Source organism: Pongo abelii, chromosome 11 (assembly GCF_028885655.2).
Source record: "Pongo abelii isolate AG06213 chromosome 11, NHGRI_mPonAbe1-v2.0_pri, whole genome shotgun sequence".
NCBI classification, from domain to species: Eukaryota; Metazoa; Chordata; class Mammalia; order Primates; family Hominidae; genus Pongo; species Pongo abelii.
This window is the reverse complement of record NC_071996.2, coordinates 42,677,192-42,700,546: the sequence shown is the minus strand read 5'-3', so window position 1 is coordinate 42,700,546 and position 23,355 is coordinate 42,677,192. Positions and strand designations below refer to the sequence as shown.

The 23,355-nt window shown below is 33.0% G+C and overlaps 1 protein-coding gene across 1 annotated transcript in view; it reads left to right on the top strand.

Annotated features, from left to right (window-relative positions):
* The window catches only part of LRP1B (LDL receptor related protein 1B), a 1,899,171-nt gene that overhangs the window by 1,801,731 nt on the left and 74,085 nt on the right, over nt 1–23,355 (top strand). Inside the window, exons 80-83 of the mRNA XM_024243817.3 lie at nt 2,326–2,442; nt 4,132–4,305; nt 6,014–6,139; nt 12,764–12,928. Of these exons, the coding sequence (XP_024099585.3) occupies nt 2,326–2,442; nt 4,132–4,305; nt 6,014–6,139; nt 12,764–12,928 (582 nt within the window). The remainder of the gene's footprint in view (nt 1–2,325; nt 2,443–4,131; nt 4,306–6,013; nt 6,140–12,763; nt 12,929–23,355) is intronic.

Genomic DNA, 23,355 nt, shown 5'->3' with positions numbered 1-23,355 from the left:
TCTTCCCCTGTTCAGATAAAAATGAGTTTCTTGAGAATTGATTTTTTTTCCATTTTATTATTGGTTCTTTATTACAGAGCAAAAGAAGATATGATATTTTAAAGATAGACATGAACTTTTTTCATAAACTTGATTCTCATCTCTATAACAGGAAAAGTTAGTTGATTCCTTTAATAAAAGAGATAGTCTTCTAAATTAAAAAGTTAATAAAGGGCTTAATAAAAAATCAAAAGTATTGATTTGTGGATTTTTGGAGTATAAATTCCACTCATCTATAAACTTTGTTATATAATTTTTATCAAGATGTGATTCCATCCAATAGTACAAAATATGGCCAGAGCTGATAAAAGTGGGTCTTAGACAAACCTAGACCAGTAATGCAATATATGACACTTTTGAGAACTTTTTACTGCTTCTGAATCTGAAAAACAATATTGTTGATTAAATTACATACTCATTGTTTTCTTCTTTTCTGTGATTATCAATATTAATGTTTTTAAGTCTAAAACTAATGTTATCAGGAACAGGTTTTTGTTTTAGCTACTTCTTTATTGTAGCACATTGGTAGAGGAGAGAGAATCATGTTTTTATGTTTTTAACCCTTCTCAGTCAACTGTTTTGAACTATAGGAGCAGCAGCAAAAAACTGGGTAATTCGTGGTTCATATTACTCATAATTCTACAGGAAAATGCAAAAAAACATATCTTCTAACATGACTTCAAATAGCAAATTAATAATTGAGCAGAAACCAGTAAAACAATGACCACTTGCTTATTATTTCTCAGGATCTGGTCAGGCATGGTACATCTCTATACATTACTTGAGGAACAAAATATTTAGTTTGATTACGTGTGAGCTAAAAATTTGTATTTAACTGAAGAATTATTCACTAATGATTTCCAACATGGATTATTTCCATTCTGATTATTAAGTCTTGGTCCAGTTACACGGGAATAAAAGTCTAGCACAGACTCAAAAGTACCTTTCATTCGGTTGCGTTGCCATTAAAATGTACTTCAGTTGCTTAATGAATGTTTTCATTGGGAACACTCTTCAGTTGCCTAAAGTATTTAACTGCATTGTACTTCCAAAGTATGCAATATGTCATATTTAGACAGTAGCTATGTCACAAAAGTTAATCTACAGCAGTGAAGATTTATTATAGAATTCATGAGTCTTACATATTACTCTTCCATATTGAAGGAAGTTTACTTTCTTAGATATTCTATGTGTTGATGATATTCCTATAAAAAGATACTAGATGGATTCCAATCACATTCATGAAATCAAAAAATGAAACTAAAATGTAGAAAAATATTATTTTTACTGTGTATTATTTCAGTCCATTATCAATCATTCACTGACATCTACCTGTGATGAAACTGAAGACAAGCAGTCTCAGAAAAAATTAATTTAAGCATCACTAGAACTTTAATCGAGAACTTTACTGTTTATTCTTCCCTACCATAAACACTTTTTTTTTTTTTTGGAGACAGGGTCTCATTCTGTTGCCCAGGCTGATCCTGGCTCACTGACCTCTGCCTCCCAGGTTCAAGCAATTCTCCTGCCTCAGCCTCCAGAGTAGCTGGGATTGTAGGCACCGGCCACCACTCCCAGCTAATTTTTGTATTTTTAGTAGAGACGGGGTTTCACCATGTTGGCCAGCTGGTCTCAGTCTCCTGACCTGTGATCCACCCACCTCAGCCTCCCAAAGTGGTGGGATTACTGGCGTGAGCCACCAGACCCGGCTAATATCAGTCTTTAGTCACATTAACTTCAGCATGCACACAGATGTCCCATAACACTGTTGGACAATTCTGAATGGGTAAAAATATATTTTAATTAAATACATGAACCTTGTATATTCTGAGAACTATACCTTCTTGAGGGGATTAAAAATACAAATAATTACACTAACTCATTTTAAATAATGGTCTGATAAATGATTTAAATAATGAATTCATTCTCCATATAATATGAAGATGAAAATGGAAATATTAAAGAAAAGCCTATTAGAGAATAGCTAAAATTAAGAAACCATAAATATGGCTAGAAGAGATATTTAGGGCAGACTTTCCTATGTGAAATAAGACTTTTGCTAGAGTTTGTTAAGTAAATGCCATGTAATCTGAACCCATGTATTTGAGATAAAGATTGAGTTACTTTAATTTTTCTAATTTCTACAGTATCATGAAGGGCACCGGGTAATTTCTACGATGCTTGAAGACAAATGTCAACTGTAATTATACAATAAGAAGCAAAGTGTGATTTTGAATGATTTCAAATTTATTTGCACTATTTGTCTTGTGTGTGTTGATTTTGCAGGTTTGGCTGTGGATTATTTTAGTGAACGCATATATTGGGCTGACTTTGAGCTCTCCATCATTGGCAGTGTTCTGTATGATGGCTCTAATTCAGTAGTCTCTGTCAGCAGCAAACAAGGTTTGTAAAGTTTTGTCTTCATTTTTAATTGTTATTGAGAGTGTTAAATACTAATACAAAAATGTAAGTATGGATACTTTGCATTCTGGATTTTCTTAAATTCTTTCTCCTTTCAACTTATAAGGCTTACTAGTAATTAAAATTTTCATTCCTACTGGAAAAACATAGAGGCCAGGGCAGAAGTTTGTCCATCTTGACTTGAACAAACATGGCCATTGCTGCCCAGATTCAGAAAATCATTTCACTCTGTGGCTTCCGTGGCTATTCCATTCTGAGCCGAACACTTTTAGTAGTCAAGATCAGCACCTGTGGACACTAACTTTTATTTCAATTGCAATAACAAGCAAACAATGAGTTACTGTATGTAGCAAAATATCACAGTAATGATTGTTACCACTGAAGGATATACCCTTATTCACATAAACAGCGATGCATCAAAAATGACCATTTAACTCTACCACCAGTGACTGCTTAATCTACTTGTGCTCCTCTGTTGCTATACCGTTTTTATGCCCACCTATCTGCCTGGCTCCTATTTTTTACTGTCTCATATTTCCAGCTCCCTTCTGTTCCTCATACTTTTTCTCTGCCTGGCTGTCTCAGTTCTTTCTGCTGAATTTAATTTCTTCCCTTTCTGTTTCACTTTCTTTTCCCTACTTCAACCCCTTGCCACAATTTTTTGTAACCGCAAATTATCATATCCACTTTGTTTTTATAGTTGCATATTTTATATTTATAGCTTCGCTTCCCTTTTTTTTTTAAATAACACAGACAGAGAAGTTAAAAGAAAAACAACTAAATCAAATTTTTATTGTGCCTTTGCCTAAAGTGTGTGTGTGGTTTTTTTTTTTTTTTTTTTTTTAATCAATGGCCTCAGATGAAAAAAAAAAAGTTCACATCCCTGTAATTAATTACAATGAAGTTAACTTGTTCTAGCTTTGGTACACATTTTACTATTTCATGAAATAGCAAAGAAAAATATATGAATATAAAGACACTTTATACTTTACAACCTCTGATAATTAGTAAAATATAAATGTCATTTTATGTTATAAATTTCAGTTTCAAAAGTTAGAATAATTATTCTTTTGATAAAATCTCTGAAGTCACAAGATGTGAAAATAATGGTTACTATTATTTTTAGACAAACTAATCAGATGAATGATTTTCATTTACGTGTTTGTTTTCTTTATTCCATTTCTGAAATGAACAATAGTAATGTCAAATATTATTTTTGGATTTACTCTTTAAAAATCAACTAATGATTGCTTAATAAACCAGTCATTTGGGCATGTAATTTGATCATTTATTTGATCCAGAACACAAACTGAGTTGTATAAGTTGCGTTTTTATACTACAGATAACGTTGGCTTTTCTTTTGTCAGCTGCATAGCAGAGAGGATTAGTCTGCAGATAATAACCCCCAGAAAATGCTTTGTGATGGTAAAGATGATTAAATGATGATGGAAGTGTATTTTTATGTTTTAAGTAACATGTTTACTATATTGTATATCCTTACTTCAGATATATTAATTCTAAGAACTTCATAGCTAATATTGTAAATATTCCAATTCTGAAAGTTTATTTTTAAACAGTAATAATATTTTCAGTATCATCTTGGATAAACATAGTTTTTAAAGTCTGAGTATATACATTAAAACTTTCATAACTGCCTTTTTAAAATTCCAGGTTTATTACATCCACATAGGATCGATATCTTTGAAGATTATATATATGGAGCAGGACCTAAAAATGGTGTATTTCGAGTACAAAAATTTGGCCATGGTTCAGTAGAGTACTTAGCTTTAAATATTGATAAAACAAAAGGTGTTTTGATATCTCATCGTTATAAACAATTAGACTGTAAGTATAATATATTATGAAGTTGTCTATATTGGTAAATTTTTTTCTTATATCTCTCAACAGAATATATTTTTAAATATCTTAACTATGTAAATGTCTTAACCTCAGTAAGTCAAGTAACTTTAATTTTGATGTCACTAGACTTTTTCAATTACCAAAGTCAAAATATAGATAATTCTATTTCTGCTGTAATCGGGAAAATGTTCAGCATTTGGCCATGTTTTCTTGAAATTAACACTGTCTTTCTTACAACAATCTGTTATTCTGTTTCTAAAATTCTTAATAGAACCTTGTGGGTGTATAGACGAACTATCCAAGTAAGGAAATTTATTGTTAGCCATTTTGACTCATTACTAATCAACAAGTAACTATTATAGTATTAGCCTTCCATTCTTAAATATATACAAAAAGAACTCTTCCCAAGAGTTGTATATTTTCTCTGATTTATTGTATATGACTTATTATTGTTACTCTCCCTCCTAGAAAGGAGTGGGTAAGTCATTGAGGTAATTAAGGTAATTCTCTTGAAAATATGTTTCTAACACAGCTATCAAAAACATTGAAGAACAAAGTGAAAAATAATAATATGGCTGAAATTCTAATGATCTGTCTTTATGTATCAGTTCATTCTTCAAGATGCTGTTCAAGGGTTATTTGTAATTACTATCTATGGCAAATGAAATGGATTTCATCTTGTTTGGTGCATTTATCTGGAAAGATAACAATTGGTGTTTATTCAAATCACTTCTCACAACAGATAAAACAAAATATAGTTACCTAAAACATCCTGAAATTTTATCCAAAGTCTTGCTGCTCTTTACCAATAATTTGGCACATAAGATTCCAAGGTTAATATGAGGACAGTTTCTCTCATCCTCCAGTTCTGTTTAATTTATATTCATAGTTGAATATTGCCACACTCATAAACAAAACCCTGTCTTGAATATAATAGGCATTTGAGTAGTGGTTCTTCCAGAAAAAAAGCCACTCTCATAGTCACCAGCTCAGCTACGTGGGTGCCCTTTCTGTTTAATTCTGATGAAATAATCTCTAGGAAAGGTCAAAAATCAGCTATGACTGCAAAGGATGCTGATTGGATAAAAATTTAAACAAAAATAAGTATGGCACACATTTAGACGTGCACACAAACTCCTACTTGATGGAAAGGAAGACATTTTAGACATGTTTTTTCAAAAAAAAGTCGTATTTTTCATTTGTACCTTGAACTGACAAGCCACATATGCATTTTAGTCCTTTGTATTAATAAATACAAGGAGGGGGGCATTGTTTTTGTCTGTTAGAACAGCTCTGTGAAATAAGCTGTTGAAATGAAGGTTAGACCCCCCCAAAACTTCCATTGGCTTTACTTTCCAACACAGTCCCAATGGTACTTCAGGTTCTAAGACCAACTCTTATGCCAAAAGCAATTAGTCAGAAGCAAAACTAACAAAGTATAGATCTGAATAATTTCTTCTCTCTTTTAGAAAATATAAATAAGGCAAACTTACTATTAATGTGAGCATTGGGTAGTAATTTTTCTTCACCTATAAAGGAGAATGATGATATTGAGTAAGATACTCCCAGTGGAAATTTGATGTGATTACTTTTCAACATTGCTAATTAATCATTTCCCCTTATTTAATTTTATGCTTTTGAAGCCTATTGTATCTATATTTACACATTTCTTTGTTTTCTTTCGTTTAACCAGTACCCAATCCATGCTTGGATTTAGCATGCGAATTTATTTGCTTGCTAAATCCTTCTGGGGCCACTTGTGTGTGTCCAGAAGGAAAATATTTGATTAATGGCACCTGCAATGATGACAGCCTGTTAGGTAGGTATACTTTATTATTCTGTAAATAATGAATTAATCCTTATCATAAAATTTCACACCTAGTGAAATGGAGTGAAATTATCTGTTCCATCATCAATTTAGCTACCTTGATAGCAGCGGTTCTTGAATGCCTGTGTAAACTGTACTTTTCTCTGGAGAAGACTTTCAAACCATTCATTCTTCATTTATTCACAAAGCAGCGTTGAACATTTACAGGCACTTAACAACAGATAGAGAACTTTGAAGTCACTCACAGACCTAAAAGAGATTTTTTTTATAACTCTTCTATTAGATAAGACAATGTTTTTTGAGAACATTCTGCTATGGGTTTCAACTCAGCCCAAAAATCCATTTATTTATCCAGTACGTTTCTATTGATTACCTCTCGTGTGCCAAACACTAATTTAGAAATTGAGAATTAATTTAGAAACCAAATTTTAGCTTCTTCTCTGTAAAATGGAACTTACAATACTACTACTACTATTATTACTGCTTCTGCTATTACCACAAAGAATAATAATAATAAATATTTTGAGGGCTGATGAAGAAGGCATAACACTAATGTAAAAACTAAAAACTAACTTAGAAACAAAATGGATAAGATTTTTTCATTCATGCAGTTTCTATTTCAGAAGCTAGAAGCTGGAATAATCAATAAAAATTGAAACATTACTTCAGATGCTAAATATTAAATAACAAAAAATAAAACACAAAACAGTATGATAGCACAAGGAAAGAAAATATGTCTCTTGAATATCCAGCTAGACTGACAATAAATAAGTTACCTCATATTCAAGACATTAGGTATAATGGGGAAAATATTGTTACTAAAAGAAAAGAAAATCCACACATAATACTTTTAAAAATTATTTTTATTCATTCATACTGAGACAGAGTCTTGCTGTCACCCAGGCTGGAGTGCAGTGGCATGATCTCAGCTCACTGCAACCTTTACCTCCTGGGTTCAAGCAATTCTCCTGCCTCAGCCTCCCAAGTAGCTGGGACTACAGGTATGTGTCACTATGCCTGGATAATTTTGTGTGTCTGTGTGTATTTTTAGTAGAGATGGGGTTTTGCCATGTTGGCCAACCTGATCTCGAACTCCCGACCTCAGGTGATCCGCCTGCCTAAGCCTCCCAGAATACTGGGATTAGAGGCATGAACCACCACACCCGGCCACACATACTAAATTTTATGTTACAGACACAAAGGCAGTGCTCTTGCCAGGCACGGTGGCTCACACCTGTAATCACAGCACTTAAGGAGGCAGAGACCAGAGGACAGCTTGAGCCCAGGGGTTCGAGACCTGCCTGGGCAACATAGCAAGTACCCATTCTCCACAAAAAGGAAAAAAAAAAATGTAGTGCTCCAAAATCACTGGAGGATCACAGCAAACATTTTCCAATGAGGTACAGACATTATTCATGGCAGGGTTTGTTACCTGTTGTATTTCCGTCTGCTAGAATGCACTTCTCACATGGACTCTGGGTCTTTACCCTCAGTCAGCATCTCCACCTCTGCATGATTTTTCTTACCCTCAGTCAGCATCTCCACCTCTGCATGATTTTTCTCTTTGTTCTCTGCTGAAGGTTACATCCAATTTGAAGACTTCTGCTCTTTATAAGGCACTCAGTGTCTAATGCAGTACTTTCATTTAATATATATTCTTTAAGCATTTGATATGCAGAGCCGAAGGGTTTGAAAAGATGAATCGATGAATAAGATAAGCACCAAATAAATAGATATTTCTGTGGACCGTGACACAAGCCACAGAAGAGACAGAGTAAAACTATTAGGAGAATTCAGATTATTATTCAAATAGGGGATCAGTCAATTTCCTATAGGATATGACATTTAAACAAGGTCTGCAAAGGCAGATTGGATTTAGATTAAATGGAAGGAGAGAGGAGGACACTGAGACAGAAAAGCTGTCTGAGAAGTATGGAAACATGGTGGGTAAAGAAAATAATAAGTCATTCATTTTAGTTAGTATGTAGAAGTGTGAAGCCCTGTTTTGGGTAATAATGTTGGAAGTGTGAATCATGATTGGTATTTTGGACAGGCATTTTGGTGCCAATTATTGAAAAGGGATGCCGCCATGGCACTGGGATGCTCCCTTCCCCTTTATCCATTCTCCCAATCAGAGTAGCTGTTATCTCAACTGTGATGGGGGGGAATAAGAGAATCAAGTGAACATTTCCAAATACTGTTAGTACCTCGTTCTCAAAAGCTGTTCTGACTGCATCATAGAGGTACACTTTGCAAAGGTATCTATTCCACTTAACCTCTCAGCAACAGATCCTTTAAGTGTCAACAGCTTTTCTGTAGAAATGTCATACCTTCAGCCGTTCCACATAATCCTTTACCCATTGCCCTCACAGGTGCCTCCTCTGTACTGTATCTACTTAGAAAATTTGGGTGAGAGAGGCATTTAGGAGAGAGATTAGGATAATGCACAGAAATTAATAATGCTACCAAGGGACTTTTACATTGGCTCTGATGTTACAAGTATTGTTTAGAGTCAAGTTTCAGACAGTTTTTGTTGGTTTTCCTTTCCTCTTTTATGTAATCCTCTTCTGTGTAATCCCATGTTTCCACTACCTCTTCTACATAATCCTCCTCCTTTCCTCTTTGTTTGGTCCAAATTATGTGTCCAACAAACTAAACTCTATGAATACCCTGCAAGGATATGACCTAGTACAGGGCTGAGATGAAGCTTTAGATTAGGCTAAAGTCTACCACTTAAATAACTTTGTTGTGCTTGGACTCTATACCTGCCTCCTTTGGTGTCAGTTTATTCTATATAACATTGAATTAACAATAAATACTACTAATATTACTATCACTGACAGTAGTAATAATACTAAATATTTTGAAAACCTATGAGGAAAGCATAATTCTATGTATGTTTGTAGACATATTATATATGAATTTATTTAATCTTCAGATTTTATTATCTAGTAATTTCTCCTATTTTACAGATAAAATGGAAGCATTAGAAGCTCATTTGATTGTCTAATATTACTTAGTAAATGATGGCACCCCAGGGTGAATGTAGGTGGTCCACTCTGTTAATCGTCACACAATACATCCCAGTATCTCTGTGTCAACCAGAGTACCCATTTCCAGAGTTACTGGAAATTGTAGCAATAACGTGCATAGAATGGCTAGCACAATACCTTGCAAAAAGTAGACACATAGCCCTTTAAAATCAATATGTCACTTTGAAGTAGGTAAGAAAATGAAACAAGTTTTTTGCTGCATTAAGTCACCAAATTGTATCATTTTATGCTTGAAAGAAGGAATCTTGCTTATCTACATACACACTTATCCATGATCTAAAACGTTTTTTGGAGACGTGTTTTGCTCTTTCAACCCTGCTTAAAAGGCATGATTTCAGAAACCTCAAAGCCCATTCTCGTAATTTAAGAGAAAATCTTACATTTAATCAAAGTGATAATAACACTCAAATTAGCCTTTACCCATATAGGTCTTGAAAAATAAACAGTTTGGACCATTTTAGTTGGAACATAAATGAGTGGATTTCAGAATTATTGATTGCTGAAGATAAATGCTAGTTATTTTTTTTCTGACATTAACATTTGCTATAGCCAAGCTTTTCATTTCTTTATAATTATTTGCCTACCTCTGGCTGCTATTGTTAACTGATGAGCACCCTGAACATTTTTAATCTTTGTGTAAGAAATTCGAAACTCAAATATTACTCATTCTTGGGGAAGTGTTCACCTGCTTTTTCCTATAGTTGATTATAATTGCTGGAGGTTGGCTTCTGGGGGTGATTTAGTTATTGACAAAAGCAGCTTTCTTTTTCATTATAGAACCATTATTATGAGTTTTGCAAGAACGTAACTCCACTTCCATTTCATCAGGCAGTGTTGTACTTTAAAATTTCTGGTGCCTAATGAGGCACGTTATAGTAATGTGCATGCCCTAACATGTAAGGATTTTGAAAATCCTTGTGGTTTTCATAGAACTGACAGGTAAAAATGAGTACCCCATAATAATCCTACATATGATCTTAATGCCTTAAGTGTTTATCTTCACTGTCCACATCCACAACCTTTATTAGGACAAATAATGTTGACTGAGTTAGAAATGCTTTGGTAAATTTTAAATTAAACAAGCATATTTCTACTCTGCGTATTTCTTGAGAGTTTGATCTCTGTATTCAATTATTTGCTGGAGATTCCCACTTATATTTGCATGGGTATCTTCAATCTAGTATGCCACCTCAAAACTACCCCTCCATTTCCTATCATCCTTGTGTTCCCACCTAATTGTCCTGGTCAGAAACTGAAGAATCATCCTTAATTTTTCCTCATTGTTCTTTACATAACACTGCTGTGATTTTTACCTCTGAATGACCTTTAGAACACATCCACATTTATTCATCCCACGTTACTCTATTTTGGGTCATCATCTTACCTATCCTGGATAATGTATACGAAGTTCTGAGAGTCTCCCTGCTTTTTTAAGCTGCCATTTTAACCCCTGCCAGTACATTACCCTTCTAAGACACCACATTACTTTTGGGGTGGAGTCTAAAATCCATGGATTTTCTCTTACTGCTTATTTCTTCAAAATCACTTATCTATTGTAATTCCTTTCTTTACCCTCTCCAATCCAGGTCCACTCACAGTGACTTTCATTCATTTCCTCCAGTGCTCACCCATAGGTCTGCCTAGATGGTATTCCACTGGAGCTCCATCCTCTGTAAACCTTGTGGGCACTCGGTCAATAATGCTGAATAAGAATACTACTTGTTTACTTTAACAAATGAGCATATCAATCGCCTGTTGAAATTTCACTGTACATTTTGGAGACCCAACTGTCAGCACTTCATCTTTCTCCTAGATACAGTTGATAAGGGCTGGAAGTCAAATTTTCATTTGTGTATATGTGTGTATGGTACATACTTAACACTTATGTACTTAATATTTACAAAGTGTTACAATTTTATATTTTTTCCCATTTCTTATTTACTATTCATACAAACCTGAGTTAACTTGTATATTTGTCATTAAGGACATTTTAAAGTGAAGTAACTGAGGCTCAAATCAGGTAACTTGTATGCCTAGTAAGCGGCAGAACCAGGACCTACACGGGTCTCATTATACTACTGTAATTTTTTATAATATATTACATCATGAGAGAGTTATTCATATTACAAATACAAACTTAAGGAATGCCAAGCTGAATCCTGCCTGCATGACAATGTATTAGAAACTTTCTTCAATGAGGCAAGTCTCAGAATTGTATGGCACTGCTGACAGTTTCTATTTATGACAGTGGACATGATACTTGAATCATTGTGTCATTTGAAGCCACTGAGGTGCTTAAAGATGCTCTTGAAATCATTGCAGTGATATATTGAAGCTTCTGTCATGTATGTGCCAGTGCATCTTGAATAAGGATCATAAATTGTTTTGATTTTACCTACTTTAACTATAAAATGGGCATTACTATAGTAAAGGGCATATTCTAGAACAGAATGCTTATTACAACTTTCTCCATCAGTTTTGTTCCATTGAATACTGTATGTTGCTCAAAGCAAAGCAACATTTCTAATGGAGAAGGCCATGTCAATATGCATAGCAAAATAACCTCGAAAATGATTCCAAACCTATCTTTATCATAAGTCATACTTGCCATATTGTTAAAAATAATTTTGCTACCCCAAGGAATGTCCAACCTTTTTTATGCTGAGTCAAAATGTTATTAAGTAGGTAAACTCTACAGAATCATTTGGGATAAATGTTTACATACGGAAATGTTTCTGACGCTGTTCTATCACCAACTTGTACCAAATCTCAATGACTTTTAGTTTGGGACATTTATATATGGTTAATAAGGACCAACATCAAAGAGTCTCTCTTCATGTGAACATTTCTCTATACTATGTATATTCACACATGCATACACTATAGAACAAACAGTGTGTGTGTGTGTGTGTGTGCATATGCTATAAATGTATCTTACAAATTTAAAGTTTTCTTTTTTAATAGCAACTACTCCTAAAAATAAGCTATGTTTGTCCATAGTATAAGGAAGATTTCTTGGTTGGAAAATATAATACTTTTAGAAGCCTAGGCAACACAGTGAGAACCTGTCTCTACAAAAAATTTAAAAATTGGCCATATGTGGTGGTGCACAATATAGTCCCAGCTACTTGGAAAGTGGAGGTGGGAGGATCACTGGAGCCCAGGAAGTTGAGGCTGCAGTGAGCTGTGATCATGCCACTGCCCACCAGTCTGGGTGACAGAGCAAGACCCTGTCTCAGTAAAATAAAAAAGAAAGAAGATGAAAATATATTACTTTTAGAAAGTTTCAGTTAGTTTTACTATTCAATATTTTATGAATACAAGAAAAGGTTAATAATGCTTTAAATTTAAAGAAGAATACACATTAACATGTATATTTACCATTCAACAACTAGAATCTATCTGTTTTCAGATAGCATTTAATTTTTTCTTCTTTTGTACCTGGGGTAATTATTTTATGGAAACAAAAGATCCTAGTATTTAAATATTGTATCTATTTGAATTATTTTATTAAATTACTCCCTGAAAACATGCTAATTTGTACATTTCTTCTCATAAACAGATGATTCATGTAAGTTAACTTGTGAAAATGGAGGAAGATGCATTTTAAATGAGAAAGGTGATTTACGATGTCACTGTTGGCCTAGTTATTCAGGAGAAAGATGTGAAGTCAACCACTGTAGCAACTACTGCCAGAATGGAGGAACTTGCGTACCATCAGTTCTAGGTAAATATTTCATTGTCATTGTATTTCAAATCTTTTTCACTTTTCCTTATATATGAATCAAAAATGCTTAATGTTACAAATATACTTCCTAATATCTTAATAAACAATAGACTAACACAATATAATAACATAAAATTAAATCAATGGCATTTGTTCTAAATTCAGTATATAAATGTTCAAGCCAAAAATTTAACAATACTAATGGTCATTACTCTGGGTTGAGTATGCACCATGTGACAGGCTCAGTGTTTATAGATAATTTGCCCCTGCCTCAGAATGATTAGTAGAGCCAATTTTCCAAGCTTACTATGTTTGACCCCAAAGTTTATGTTTTGTTGTTGTTGCACAAATAGTTTTCCTAATGCTAAAAATCAATTGTTATTGAAAATTAGGATTATTTTAAATGTAAATAAACTGTAACAGAGAATCTGATAGCATCCTGATTCCCATCTAAAATTGTAACTATTCTTTTGCATCACACTGTATCATATAACATGCTTTGGAAATACAAGGTTTCTACATCTTAGGATATATTTGAGATTATTATTAATTTATGCAATAGCCATGTTTGCAGAAAGTGTTCTGTACAGCACATAAATGAACATAGAAACATATTCTTCTACTGACTTGTATTAAATTTAACATATGTTCCATGAGGAAAAAATAACCCCAATGCATAATAAAAATCTAATTTGTAAATTCCAATATTCAGTGCAAGGGATATTATGCAACTATTATAGTGCAATCTATGAGCATTTAATTTTACTATCATAAATGCAAATTTAGTCAAATGGAAAATTCTATATTATTTTCACATTCCCCTACATGGTTAATTTCTATCTTAGTGGGAGTTCTCACTGCTTCTATTGTTTATGCTATGTTTTGAAGTATTTAATGTAGTGCTAACTGAAAGAGTTATATGAAGAATTTTCAGTGTGGATCTGAAAAATCAAGCTGTTTCTGAAATGCACTCTAATAGGAAAAGTTAGATAATTTTATGTCTATAAATATTTTCTTATTAATTCATAATGAAATTATTCTAACTACTTAATAGCATTCTGAAAAAATCAGGAGTTGATTAGATTGAAATATAAAAGGCACCAGGAGTCTTACCACATATTTTTATTCTGTTAAGGTTCTGTTAAGGGAGGCTAGTTCATAAAGTATATTCTGTTACTACAGGAAAAATTGTAGTACTGGGTCCTTTATTGAATATACAAATAAGAATTCAGGTTCAAGGAATACGTGTGTGTATTTTAGTAACACACATAATATCGCCTTTAGGGAAAAAGTTTTTCTCATAAAAAATTGTTTGGAAATTTTATTATTTAATTGATAACTTAATTTTCTCATTGAGATAATGAAAACCATGGTGTTGTTATAGCTGGATAATTTATCTATATTTATATTTAGAAATATTTAGGCCAAGTAAACAATTTGAAATTCCAAACTATTGCTGCGTATTGAACCTGCAATGGATCTGCAGGGATAAATCTCTACAAAACATTGAATTTGCTGTCTTGTTGATACATCCTGAGTTGTATACAGATACAGCACAACTTTTAATGTTTTGTTCAAATCATTTGTCTAAACTTTAGTGCATGCTCAAAATCTGTAGTTCAACTTTATCTGTGCACACAATTATATCCTGATTTACATAAATAATATGTTCAGGAAAAATATTTTTTAAATTAATAATATAAATAAGTTCTCATATGGATTCAATATGAGGTACATACATGTAGTTTATTTTATAGCATCTAATAATTATTATATGATATGTAATTAAGTCACTTTAATTAATAATTATATGATACATAATTAAGTCACTTAAAAAGCATTTTTCACTTTTAAAATGTGGTTTTACAAAAACATTGTTCGATATTATAGACTGTAGAACCTCATTATCTCCACACAAATGTTAATTTGTTAAACAAATCCCAGTGAGCAATTCATGGATTTATTCATTGTTGGTTTACTTACAGTTAAGCCTTTTGGCAAATTCCTATGTGGACACTATATAACTAGGGTTTGGGGCAGGCTTAATTATAATTTATAAGTTTATGACAGTTGTATAGAACAATAATAATTGAACAAAAGAAATGTCACTAGTTAATTAAAAGTACACATCTGTGAGGCATAATTAAAATTTTACATGTAGGAATAAGTTTTTCTCATTCCTTAAGGTTACTGTTTGTAATAATGAACACTAAAAATAAAATGTATGAGCTATATTCATATAAAAAGATACTAAAAATGAAATGTTTTGATATTGATTATATCAATAAGGATCCATGTAGTTCATTTTTATGACCTGCTCATAGGAGGATAGATTTAAGATAAAATTTGCTTTTGACAAAATAATTGAAATCATAGTATAGTATTAAGCATTTATTATTGAAAATAGAGAAAATTTTTGAATGTTTTTATGCATCATAGATATCATTAAGAAATTTTTGAATGTTTTTATGCATCATAGATATCATTAAGACATTTATGCTATTAACAGCTATATTTACACTTAATCTTTACTTTTATGAACATTTATTCTCTATGGCATATTCATGTTGTTTGGTATTTTTTTACTGCTATAGGTGTGTTATTTAGTCTTTTAATGTTTATATCAAAGTGAGTCAAGCTTTCCTACCCAGTTGATTTAGAGGAATGGAACTAGAGGGTTTGTACTTTTGAGACAACATTCCCAATTACTTTCTTCTACTCCTAAAGTTTGGAGTTATGCTGAGGGGAAGCAGATTTTACTTTGGGAGTTTGAAAATATGCAAAAGCACAGCTAGCTAGGTTAAGAGGTGAAAGTGCAATTTGGGATATGGTGGGCAACACATTAATTGAATATTTTAAGTGAATACCACAACAAGAAGGCAGAAGCTGTCATTGTAGCTCTCTCTGCCACCACATCTGAGGACTTTGGCAGTGAAGGATGTTTCTTTCCCCCCCCGGAAATAAAGCAAGAGGATGAAAGGGGCCCCTGTTGTGGAAGAAAATAAAATGAGAGTCCTCTCTGCAATGGGAAATACCCTGACAGCAAATAGACGGAGAGAGCATTCCTTCTCATTCATTCAAGGGTTTTCTATCTTGGTAACTGTCCGCAAATCAGATGGTAGAATTGCTCAAAGTCAAGTTAAACCAGAATTTTTGGATAACTTTGGAACATTATGAAACTAAGGACAAAACATTTGTAGTAAAGGATCTCAAGTCACATATGTACGTGGGGCATAAAATACAGAGTCACCTAACTGACATCTTAAAGAGTGAACATACATTTAAACTGCCCATCTTTGCTTTTCTTTCACTTCTCATTTAAATGAAGACATTTAAATCAATCTTTGCATCCTAGCTCCCTTAACATAGGTATTAATTATATTTAGGGAATGCTGAAAACTGGGTATTTGGTTCTACTTGCCTTTTTTGGGCTGTGTTTTTTATTTGTGTAAATTTAGGGAATACAAGTGCAGTTTTGTTACATGGATATATTGTGTAGTGGTGAAGTCTGGACTGTTAGTGTAACCATTAGCTGAATAGTGTACATTTTACCCATTAAGTAATTTCTTATCCTTTACGCTTCTCCCACCCTTCCGCTTCTCCAATGTCTATTATTCCACAACATGTCTAAGTGTACAGATGATTTAGCTCCTATTTATAAGTAAGAACATGTGGTAATAGACTTTGAGATGTTTTGCTCAAGATAATGGCCTTCAGTTTCATCCATGTTACTACAAAAAAAAAAACATGATTTTATTCTTTTCTATGACTAAGTAGTATCCCATGGTGGGGGTGTGTGTGTATATGCCACATTTTCTTTATCCAGTCATTCGTTGAAGACGTAGGTTGATTCCATATTTTTCCTATTGTTAATATTGCTGTTATAAACATACATGTGCAGTATCTTTTTGATATAATGATTTTTTTCCCATTAGGTGAATATACTCAGTAGTGGGATTGCTGTATCAAATGGTAGTTTTATTTTTAGCTATTTGAGAAATCTCCATACTGTTTTCCATAGAGGCTATACTAATTTACATTCCCACCAACAGCGTATAGTGTTCCCTTGGCTCTACAACCTTGCCATTTGTTATTTTTGGCTTTTTAATAGTAGCCATTCTAACTGATGTAAGATGGTATTTCATTGTGATTTTTATTTATATTTCTCTTGTGATTATTTATTTTGACCTTTTTTTATATACTTGTGGGCCTTTTGTATGTTTTCTTTTGAAAAGTGTCTGTTCATGTTCTTTAACCACTTTTTAATAGGATTATTTGGGGTTTTTTTTGTTATAGCTGAATTGTTTGTGTTCCTTTTAGATTCTGGATATTAGCCCTTTGTCGGATGCATAATTTGCAAATAATTTCTCCCATTGTTCTGGTTGTCTGTTCAGTCTGTTGATTATTTATTTTGCTATGCAGAATTGTTTTAGTCTAATTAAGTCCCATTTATCTACTTTTGTTCTACTTTTGTTTATGATGCATTTGCTTTTGAAGTTTTAGTTATAAATTTTTTGCCTAGGCCAGTGTCCAGGAAAGTTTTTCCTAGGTTTTCTTCTAGCATTTTTTATAGTTTCAGTTCTTGCATTTAAATTTTGTTTCAGTTCTTGCATTTAAATTTTAAATTCATCTTGAGTTTGTTTTTGCATATAGTGAGAGTTAGGGCTCCAGTTTCATTCTTCTGCATGTGGCAATCCAATTTTCCCAGGACCATTTATTGAATAGGGTGTCCTTTCCACATTGTATATTTCTGTTAATTTTGTCAAAGATCAGTTGGCCGTAAGCATGTAGCTTTATTCCTGGGTTCTCTATTCTGTTCCATTGATCCATGTATCTATTTTTATACCAGAACCATGCTCTTTTGGTTACTATAGCCTTGTGGTATAATTTGAAGTCAGGTAATGTAATGCCTCCTGTTTCTTTTTGCTTATAATTACTTTGGCTATTCAGGCCTTTTTTTTGGTTCCATATGAATTTTAGGATTGCTTTTTCTAATTCTGGGGAAAATGGCGTTGGTATTTTGATAGAAATTGCATTGAATCTGTAGATTGGGTTAGACGGTATGATCATTTTCAGGTAAATAATTAATGATGTTAATTAATGATGTCAAAATTGAAAACACAAAATAGAGAAAAAACACAAAATACAGAATATAATTTAACAAGTATGTGATATAGGAAATTATAACTCTAACAAAGCAAGTAGAAAAAACACAGAAAGCATAATAAGAAAGTGGCAAAAGATAAGTCAAGTCTCATATATATGCAGGAGTTTGGGGAGCAGAAAGCGGAGGAGGAGCCCAGTCAGACATGGATGAAACCAGCATTTACAAATCACTACCAGAAGAAAATGTTCATGATGCAAACTTTGCAGCAAGCAATTTTGAAACACTCAGCAAGAGTTTAAAAAGTTATCAATGCCCTTTGACTAAATATTAACACTTTTTGAAATATGTCCCAAGGATTACATAGTAATAAAAAAGAACAAAATTTAGAAGTGAGAACATTTGATTGTGTTATTTGTAGTATTACAAAATTGGAGATAAAACAAATTCAGAAAGAACAGGATATACAACTGCTGTATAATATGAGCCTAGTAGGGAAATTATGTATACATAAAATATCTGTATAAAGAAATAGATCTTTCTTTATACTTTTGTATTTTCCAGATACACCACAATTAACATGCATTATTGTTTTAATTTTTATTGAAAATTAAAATAGCAACATTATTATTAGAAACTATTATTAGAAATTAAAATATTGTCAGGATCATGATAATTATTTTTACTGGTTGTTTACTAAGTGCCAGACACTGTTCTCTCCCTTTGAATCTTCATAAGATACCTGTGAGAGAATAAAAGAAAGAGTCTATCTAATTTTCCTGCTGGCTTCATGAGTCACAGTTAGTGATTCGTTTGGACCATATGGTGAGAGCAATACTAAATTATTCAGTCTTACGGCTCTCTGGGCTAATGTTAGAAGGCTTAAGTTAGCTTACGTATATTCACAGAAAAGACAAAAATGCTTCAATCTTATTTGCACAATGCTGGCTGAAAATAAACCTTCTAGAAGTATAAATAAATTGTGACCTATAATTTGAAGCATATCAGAATATATTAAGAAGTACCTGGGAGGGAGCTATATAAAGCCCACAATTCTTCTTTTCCTTTGTCAGGCTTTGCTGAATAGTTCTGTGTAATCTTTTTTATGCTTAAGAAAACCTGACAGCTACAGTCAACTTGCTAAAATTATTTATAAGTGGACACTCACTTTAAATCCAGGAAAACATTACATTAAGTAGAAAAGTAGAATGTCAAATCTCCTTATTGAAAAGACTAGCATTTTTTTAAAGCATTCAGAACTTTTATTACTTGAATCAAAGTCTGAAGTCAAGACAGATTCACAAAGGACAGTAGTCTTGGGGACAAGAGGTCAGGAGGTAGGCTTTTCTATTGCAATCCTGTAACTAACTGGATGACACGGTGGTACTTTGTCTCAGTTTATGATGTCTGTGCTATATAAAGGGACAGGAATGTGGCTACTGTCCAAACAGTAAAAATGTTTTGAGTAAGTATTATGTCATATTTTGATAGTATTTTCATAGAAGGGCATTAAATATAAACATTTATAAGTATGCTCTGCAGTTTAAGTGTCACTTAAATACTGCTATTCCTTACACTCAATGTTTTTATTAGACCAACTGAACTAAAAAATCATGTATATACATAAAACTAGTTAGGTATAAAACATCATACTCAAAGACAAAAATTTGAAAGCACCAGACTGACTCAACCAGGACCAAGCTAAATGGGGGTAAGCGTCATGGTTCACGTAGACAAATGAGTATGAATTAAAAATTGACTTAAAAAGAGAGCAGACTAATAATGCTCAGTAGCATGTATCTACTGCACAGAAATAATAATCAGTCACTATGTCACAGAAAGCTCAGAAGGAATTACTTTTGCTAGCATTCCTTTGTGGCAATCAGCCATACTTGTTCAAGCATCGTGTAGATAGAAGAAAATAAATCATAACGTATCTGTCCAATATTAGAGAGGGTTTTTTACATACTTTGACATTAAATATTCATTAAATTATATCAATAAATAGTGTTTTCATAATCAGCTTAAGAACAGTTTATCAAATAAATCTAGCTTTTAAAGAAAGACACTCACCAGGTTTGCAGTAAGTTATTGAAAAATATCAACATCATATACCTCTACAATATTCAAATGAAAGTATGTTGCTTTTGAGAAAATGGGTGTCAATAGTGATTGATATATTACTTGACAAAAAGTATCCCAACAAATTTTACTCCAAAATTACTAGCAAATAGGTAGTAATTTCTATATTGAGCATAGTATACTATTTTGGAAATTATTATCTTTAATGTAGCAATTGCTATATTGTGAATGCTCAATGAATAAGAATTCTGCTAAAGTCTTTAGATATGTTACTTGTTATTACCCTATGATGTTTACATTGCAGCATTTTTCAGGTGTGATCTAGCGTGGTTAAGTATTAAGACCAGATTCTGAGAACCTTGATCATTCCAAATTAAGTGCTCTAATACATTACTTATTATCACTGAAAATCAGCACTATCTGCCCATATCAAAGAAACAGCTGACTATGACTATATTACTAAAGGTGACATATAGTTAAATAGGTCCACTTACTAGAGGTGCAATGTAACCAAATTGTATAAATTTAATGCTCCTTTGATGGGAACTAATGATAAATCTTTATAACATCCATGCAGTTATTTATTCATATAATAGAAAATATTCTATTGTTATGTACTTAAAAATATATTATTTCAACTGATATATATGAATTGACTTATGGGCATCTTATGTCCAAAAGTATAAAATCAAGAAAAAAGTGAGCAATAGGATTTGAAGCTTCTTAGCAAGGGTATATACTCAGTCAAGTTTAAATAATAGACTAAGCATAGATAATTTGTTTAATAATAATATTAATAGTAGTAATAATGCCAATATTACTACTAAGAGTAAAACTTCCAGTTACTGTGGACTGGCTGTGTGGCAGGCATTGTGCCATGTGTTTTAACGGTACACGATAGGTTTTGCTATTGCTGTTTACAGAATGTGATGTAGAGAGGAAATCTATGTTTTCTAAAGTTACACAATTTAAATATCGAACGTGATTTTATTCCCAGGTCTCCCTAATACCAAAAACAAATTATTTAACACTGCATCAAATTGATATTGTTCCTTTAAATATTAGTGATGAAATATTTTATATTCAGCCATTTTTACTGAGACAGATTTTGCTATGTAAGGGACATGTGATATAAGCGAAATTTAAAGAACTCTATGAGATTCCAAGACATTTCCATTTTTCTTATGAGAAATACAATGTTTAAATAAAATAATAATATTTATTATTGCTCCTGAATGACTACTAGGTACATAACGAAATGAAGGCAGAAATAAAGATGTTCTTTGAAACCAGTGAGAACAAAGACACAACATACCAGAATCTCTGGGATGCATTTAAAGCAGCGTGTAGAGGAAAATTTATAGCACTAAATGCCCACAAGAGAAAGCAGGAAAGATCTAAAATTGACACCCTAACATCACAATTAAAAGAACTAGAGAAGCAAGAGCAAACACATTCAAAAGCTAGCAGAAGGCAAGAAATAACTAAGATCAGAGCAGAACTGAAGGAGTTAGAGGCACAAAAAACCCTTCAAAAAAATCAATGAATCCAGGAGCTGGTTTTTTGAAAAGATCAACAAAATTGATTGATAGACTGCTAGCAAGACTAATAAAGAAAAAAAGAAGAATCAAATAGACGCAATAAAAAATGATAAGCTGGATATCACCACCGATCCCACAGAAATACAACCAACCATCAGAGAATACTATAAACACCTCTATGCAAATAAACTAGAAAATCTAGAGGAAATGGATAAATTCCTGGACACATACACCCTCCCAAGACTAAACCAGGAAGAAGTTGAATCCCTGAATAGACCAATAACAGGCTCTGAAATTGAGGCAATCATTAATAGCCTACCAACCAAAAAAAGTACAGGACCAGACAGATTCACAGCCGAATTCTATCAGAAGTACAAGGAGGAGCTGGTACCATTCCTTCTGAAACTGTTCCAATCAATAGAAAAAGAAGGAATCCTCCCTAACTCATTTTATGAGGCCAGCATCATCCTGATACCAAAGCCTGGCAGAGACACACACAAAAAAAGAGAATTATAGACCAATATCCCTGATGAATATCGATGCAAAAATCCTGAATAAAATACTGGCAAACCGAACCCAGCAGCACATCAAAAAGCTTATCCACCATGATCAAGTGGGCTTCATCTCTGGGATGCAAGGGTGATTCAACATATGAAAATCAATGAATGTAATCCAGCACATAAACAGAACCAAAGACAAAAACCACATGGTTATCTCAATAGATGCAGAAAAGGCCTTTGACGAAATTCAACAGCCCTTCATGCTAAAAACTCTCAATAAATTAGGTATTGATTGGATGTATCTCAAAATAATAAGAGCTATTTATGACAAACACACAGCCAATATCATACTGAATGGGCAAAAACTAGAAGCATTCCCTTTGAAAACTGGCACAAGACAGGGATGCCCTCTCTCACCACTCCTATTCAACATAGTGTTGGAAGCTCTGGCCAGGGCAATCAGGCAGGAGAAAGAAATAAAGGGTATTCAATTAGGAAAGGAGGAAGTCAAATTGTCCCTGTTTGTAGGTGACATGATTGTATATTTAGAAAACCCCATCGTCTCAGCCCAAAATCTCCTTAAGCAAATAAGCAACTTCAGCAAAGTCTCAGGATACAAAATCGATGTGCAAAAATCACAAGCATTCTTATACACCAATAACAGACAAACAGAGAGCCAAATCATGAGTGAACTACCATTCACAATTGCTTCAAAGAGAATAAAATACCTAGGAATCCAACTTACAAGGGATGTGAAGAACCTCTTCAAGGAGAAATACAAACCACTGCTCAACGAAATAAAAGAGGACACAAACAAATGGAAGAAATTTCCATGCTCATGGATAGGAAGAATCAATATCATGAAAATGGCCATACTGCCCAAGGTAATTTATAGATTTAATGCCATCCCCATCAAGCTACTGATGACTTTCTTCACAGAATTGGAAAAAACTACTTTAAAGTTCATATGGAACCAAAAAAGAGCCTGCATTGCCAGATAATCCTAAGCCAAAAGAACAAAGCTGGAGGCATCATGCTACTTGACTTCAAACTATACTACGAGGCTACAGTAACCAAAACAGCATGATACAGATAACAAAACAGAGATATAGACCAATGGAACAGAACAGAACCCTCAGAAATAATACCACACATCTACAACCATCTGATCTTTGACAAACCTGACAAAAACAAGAAATA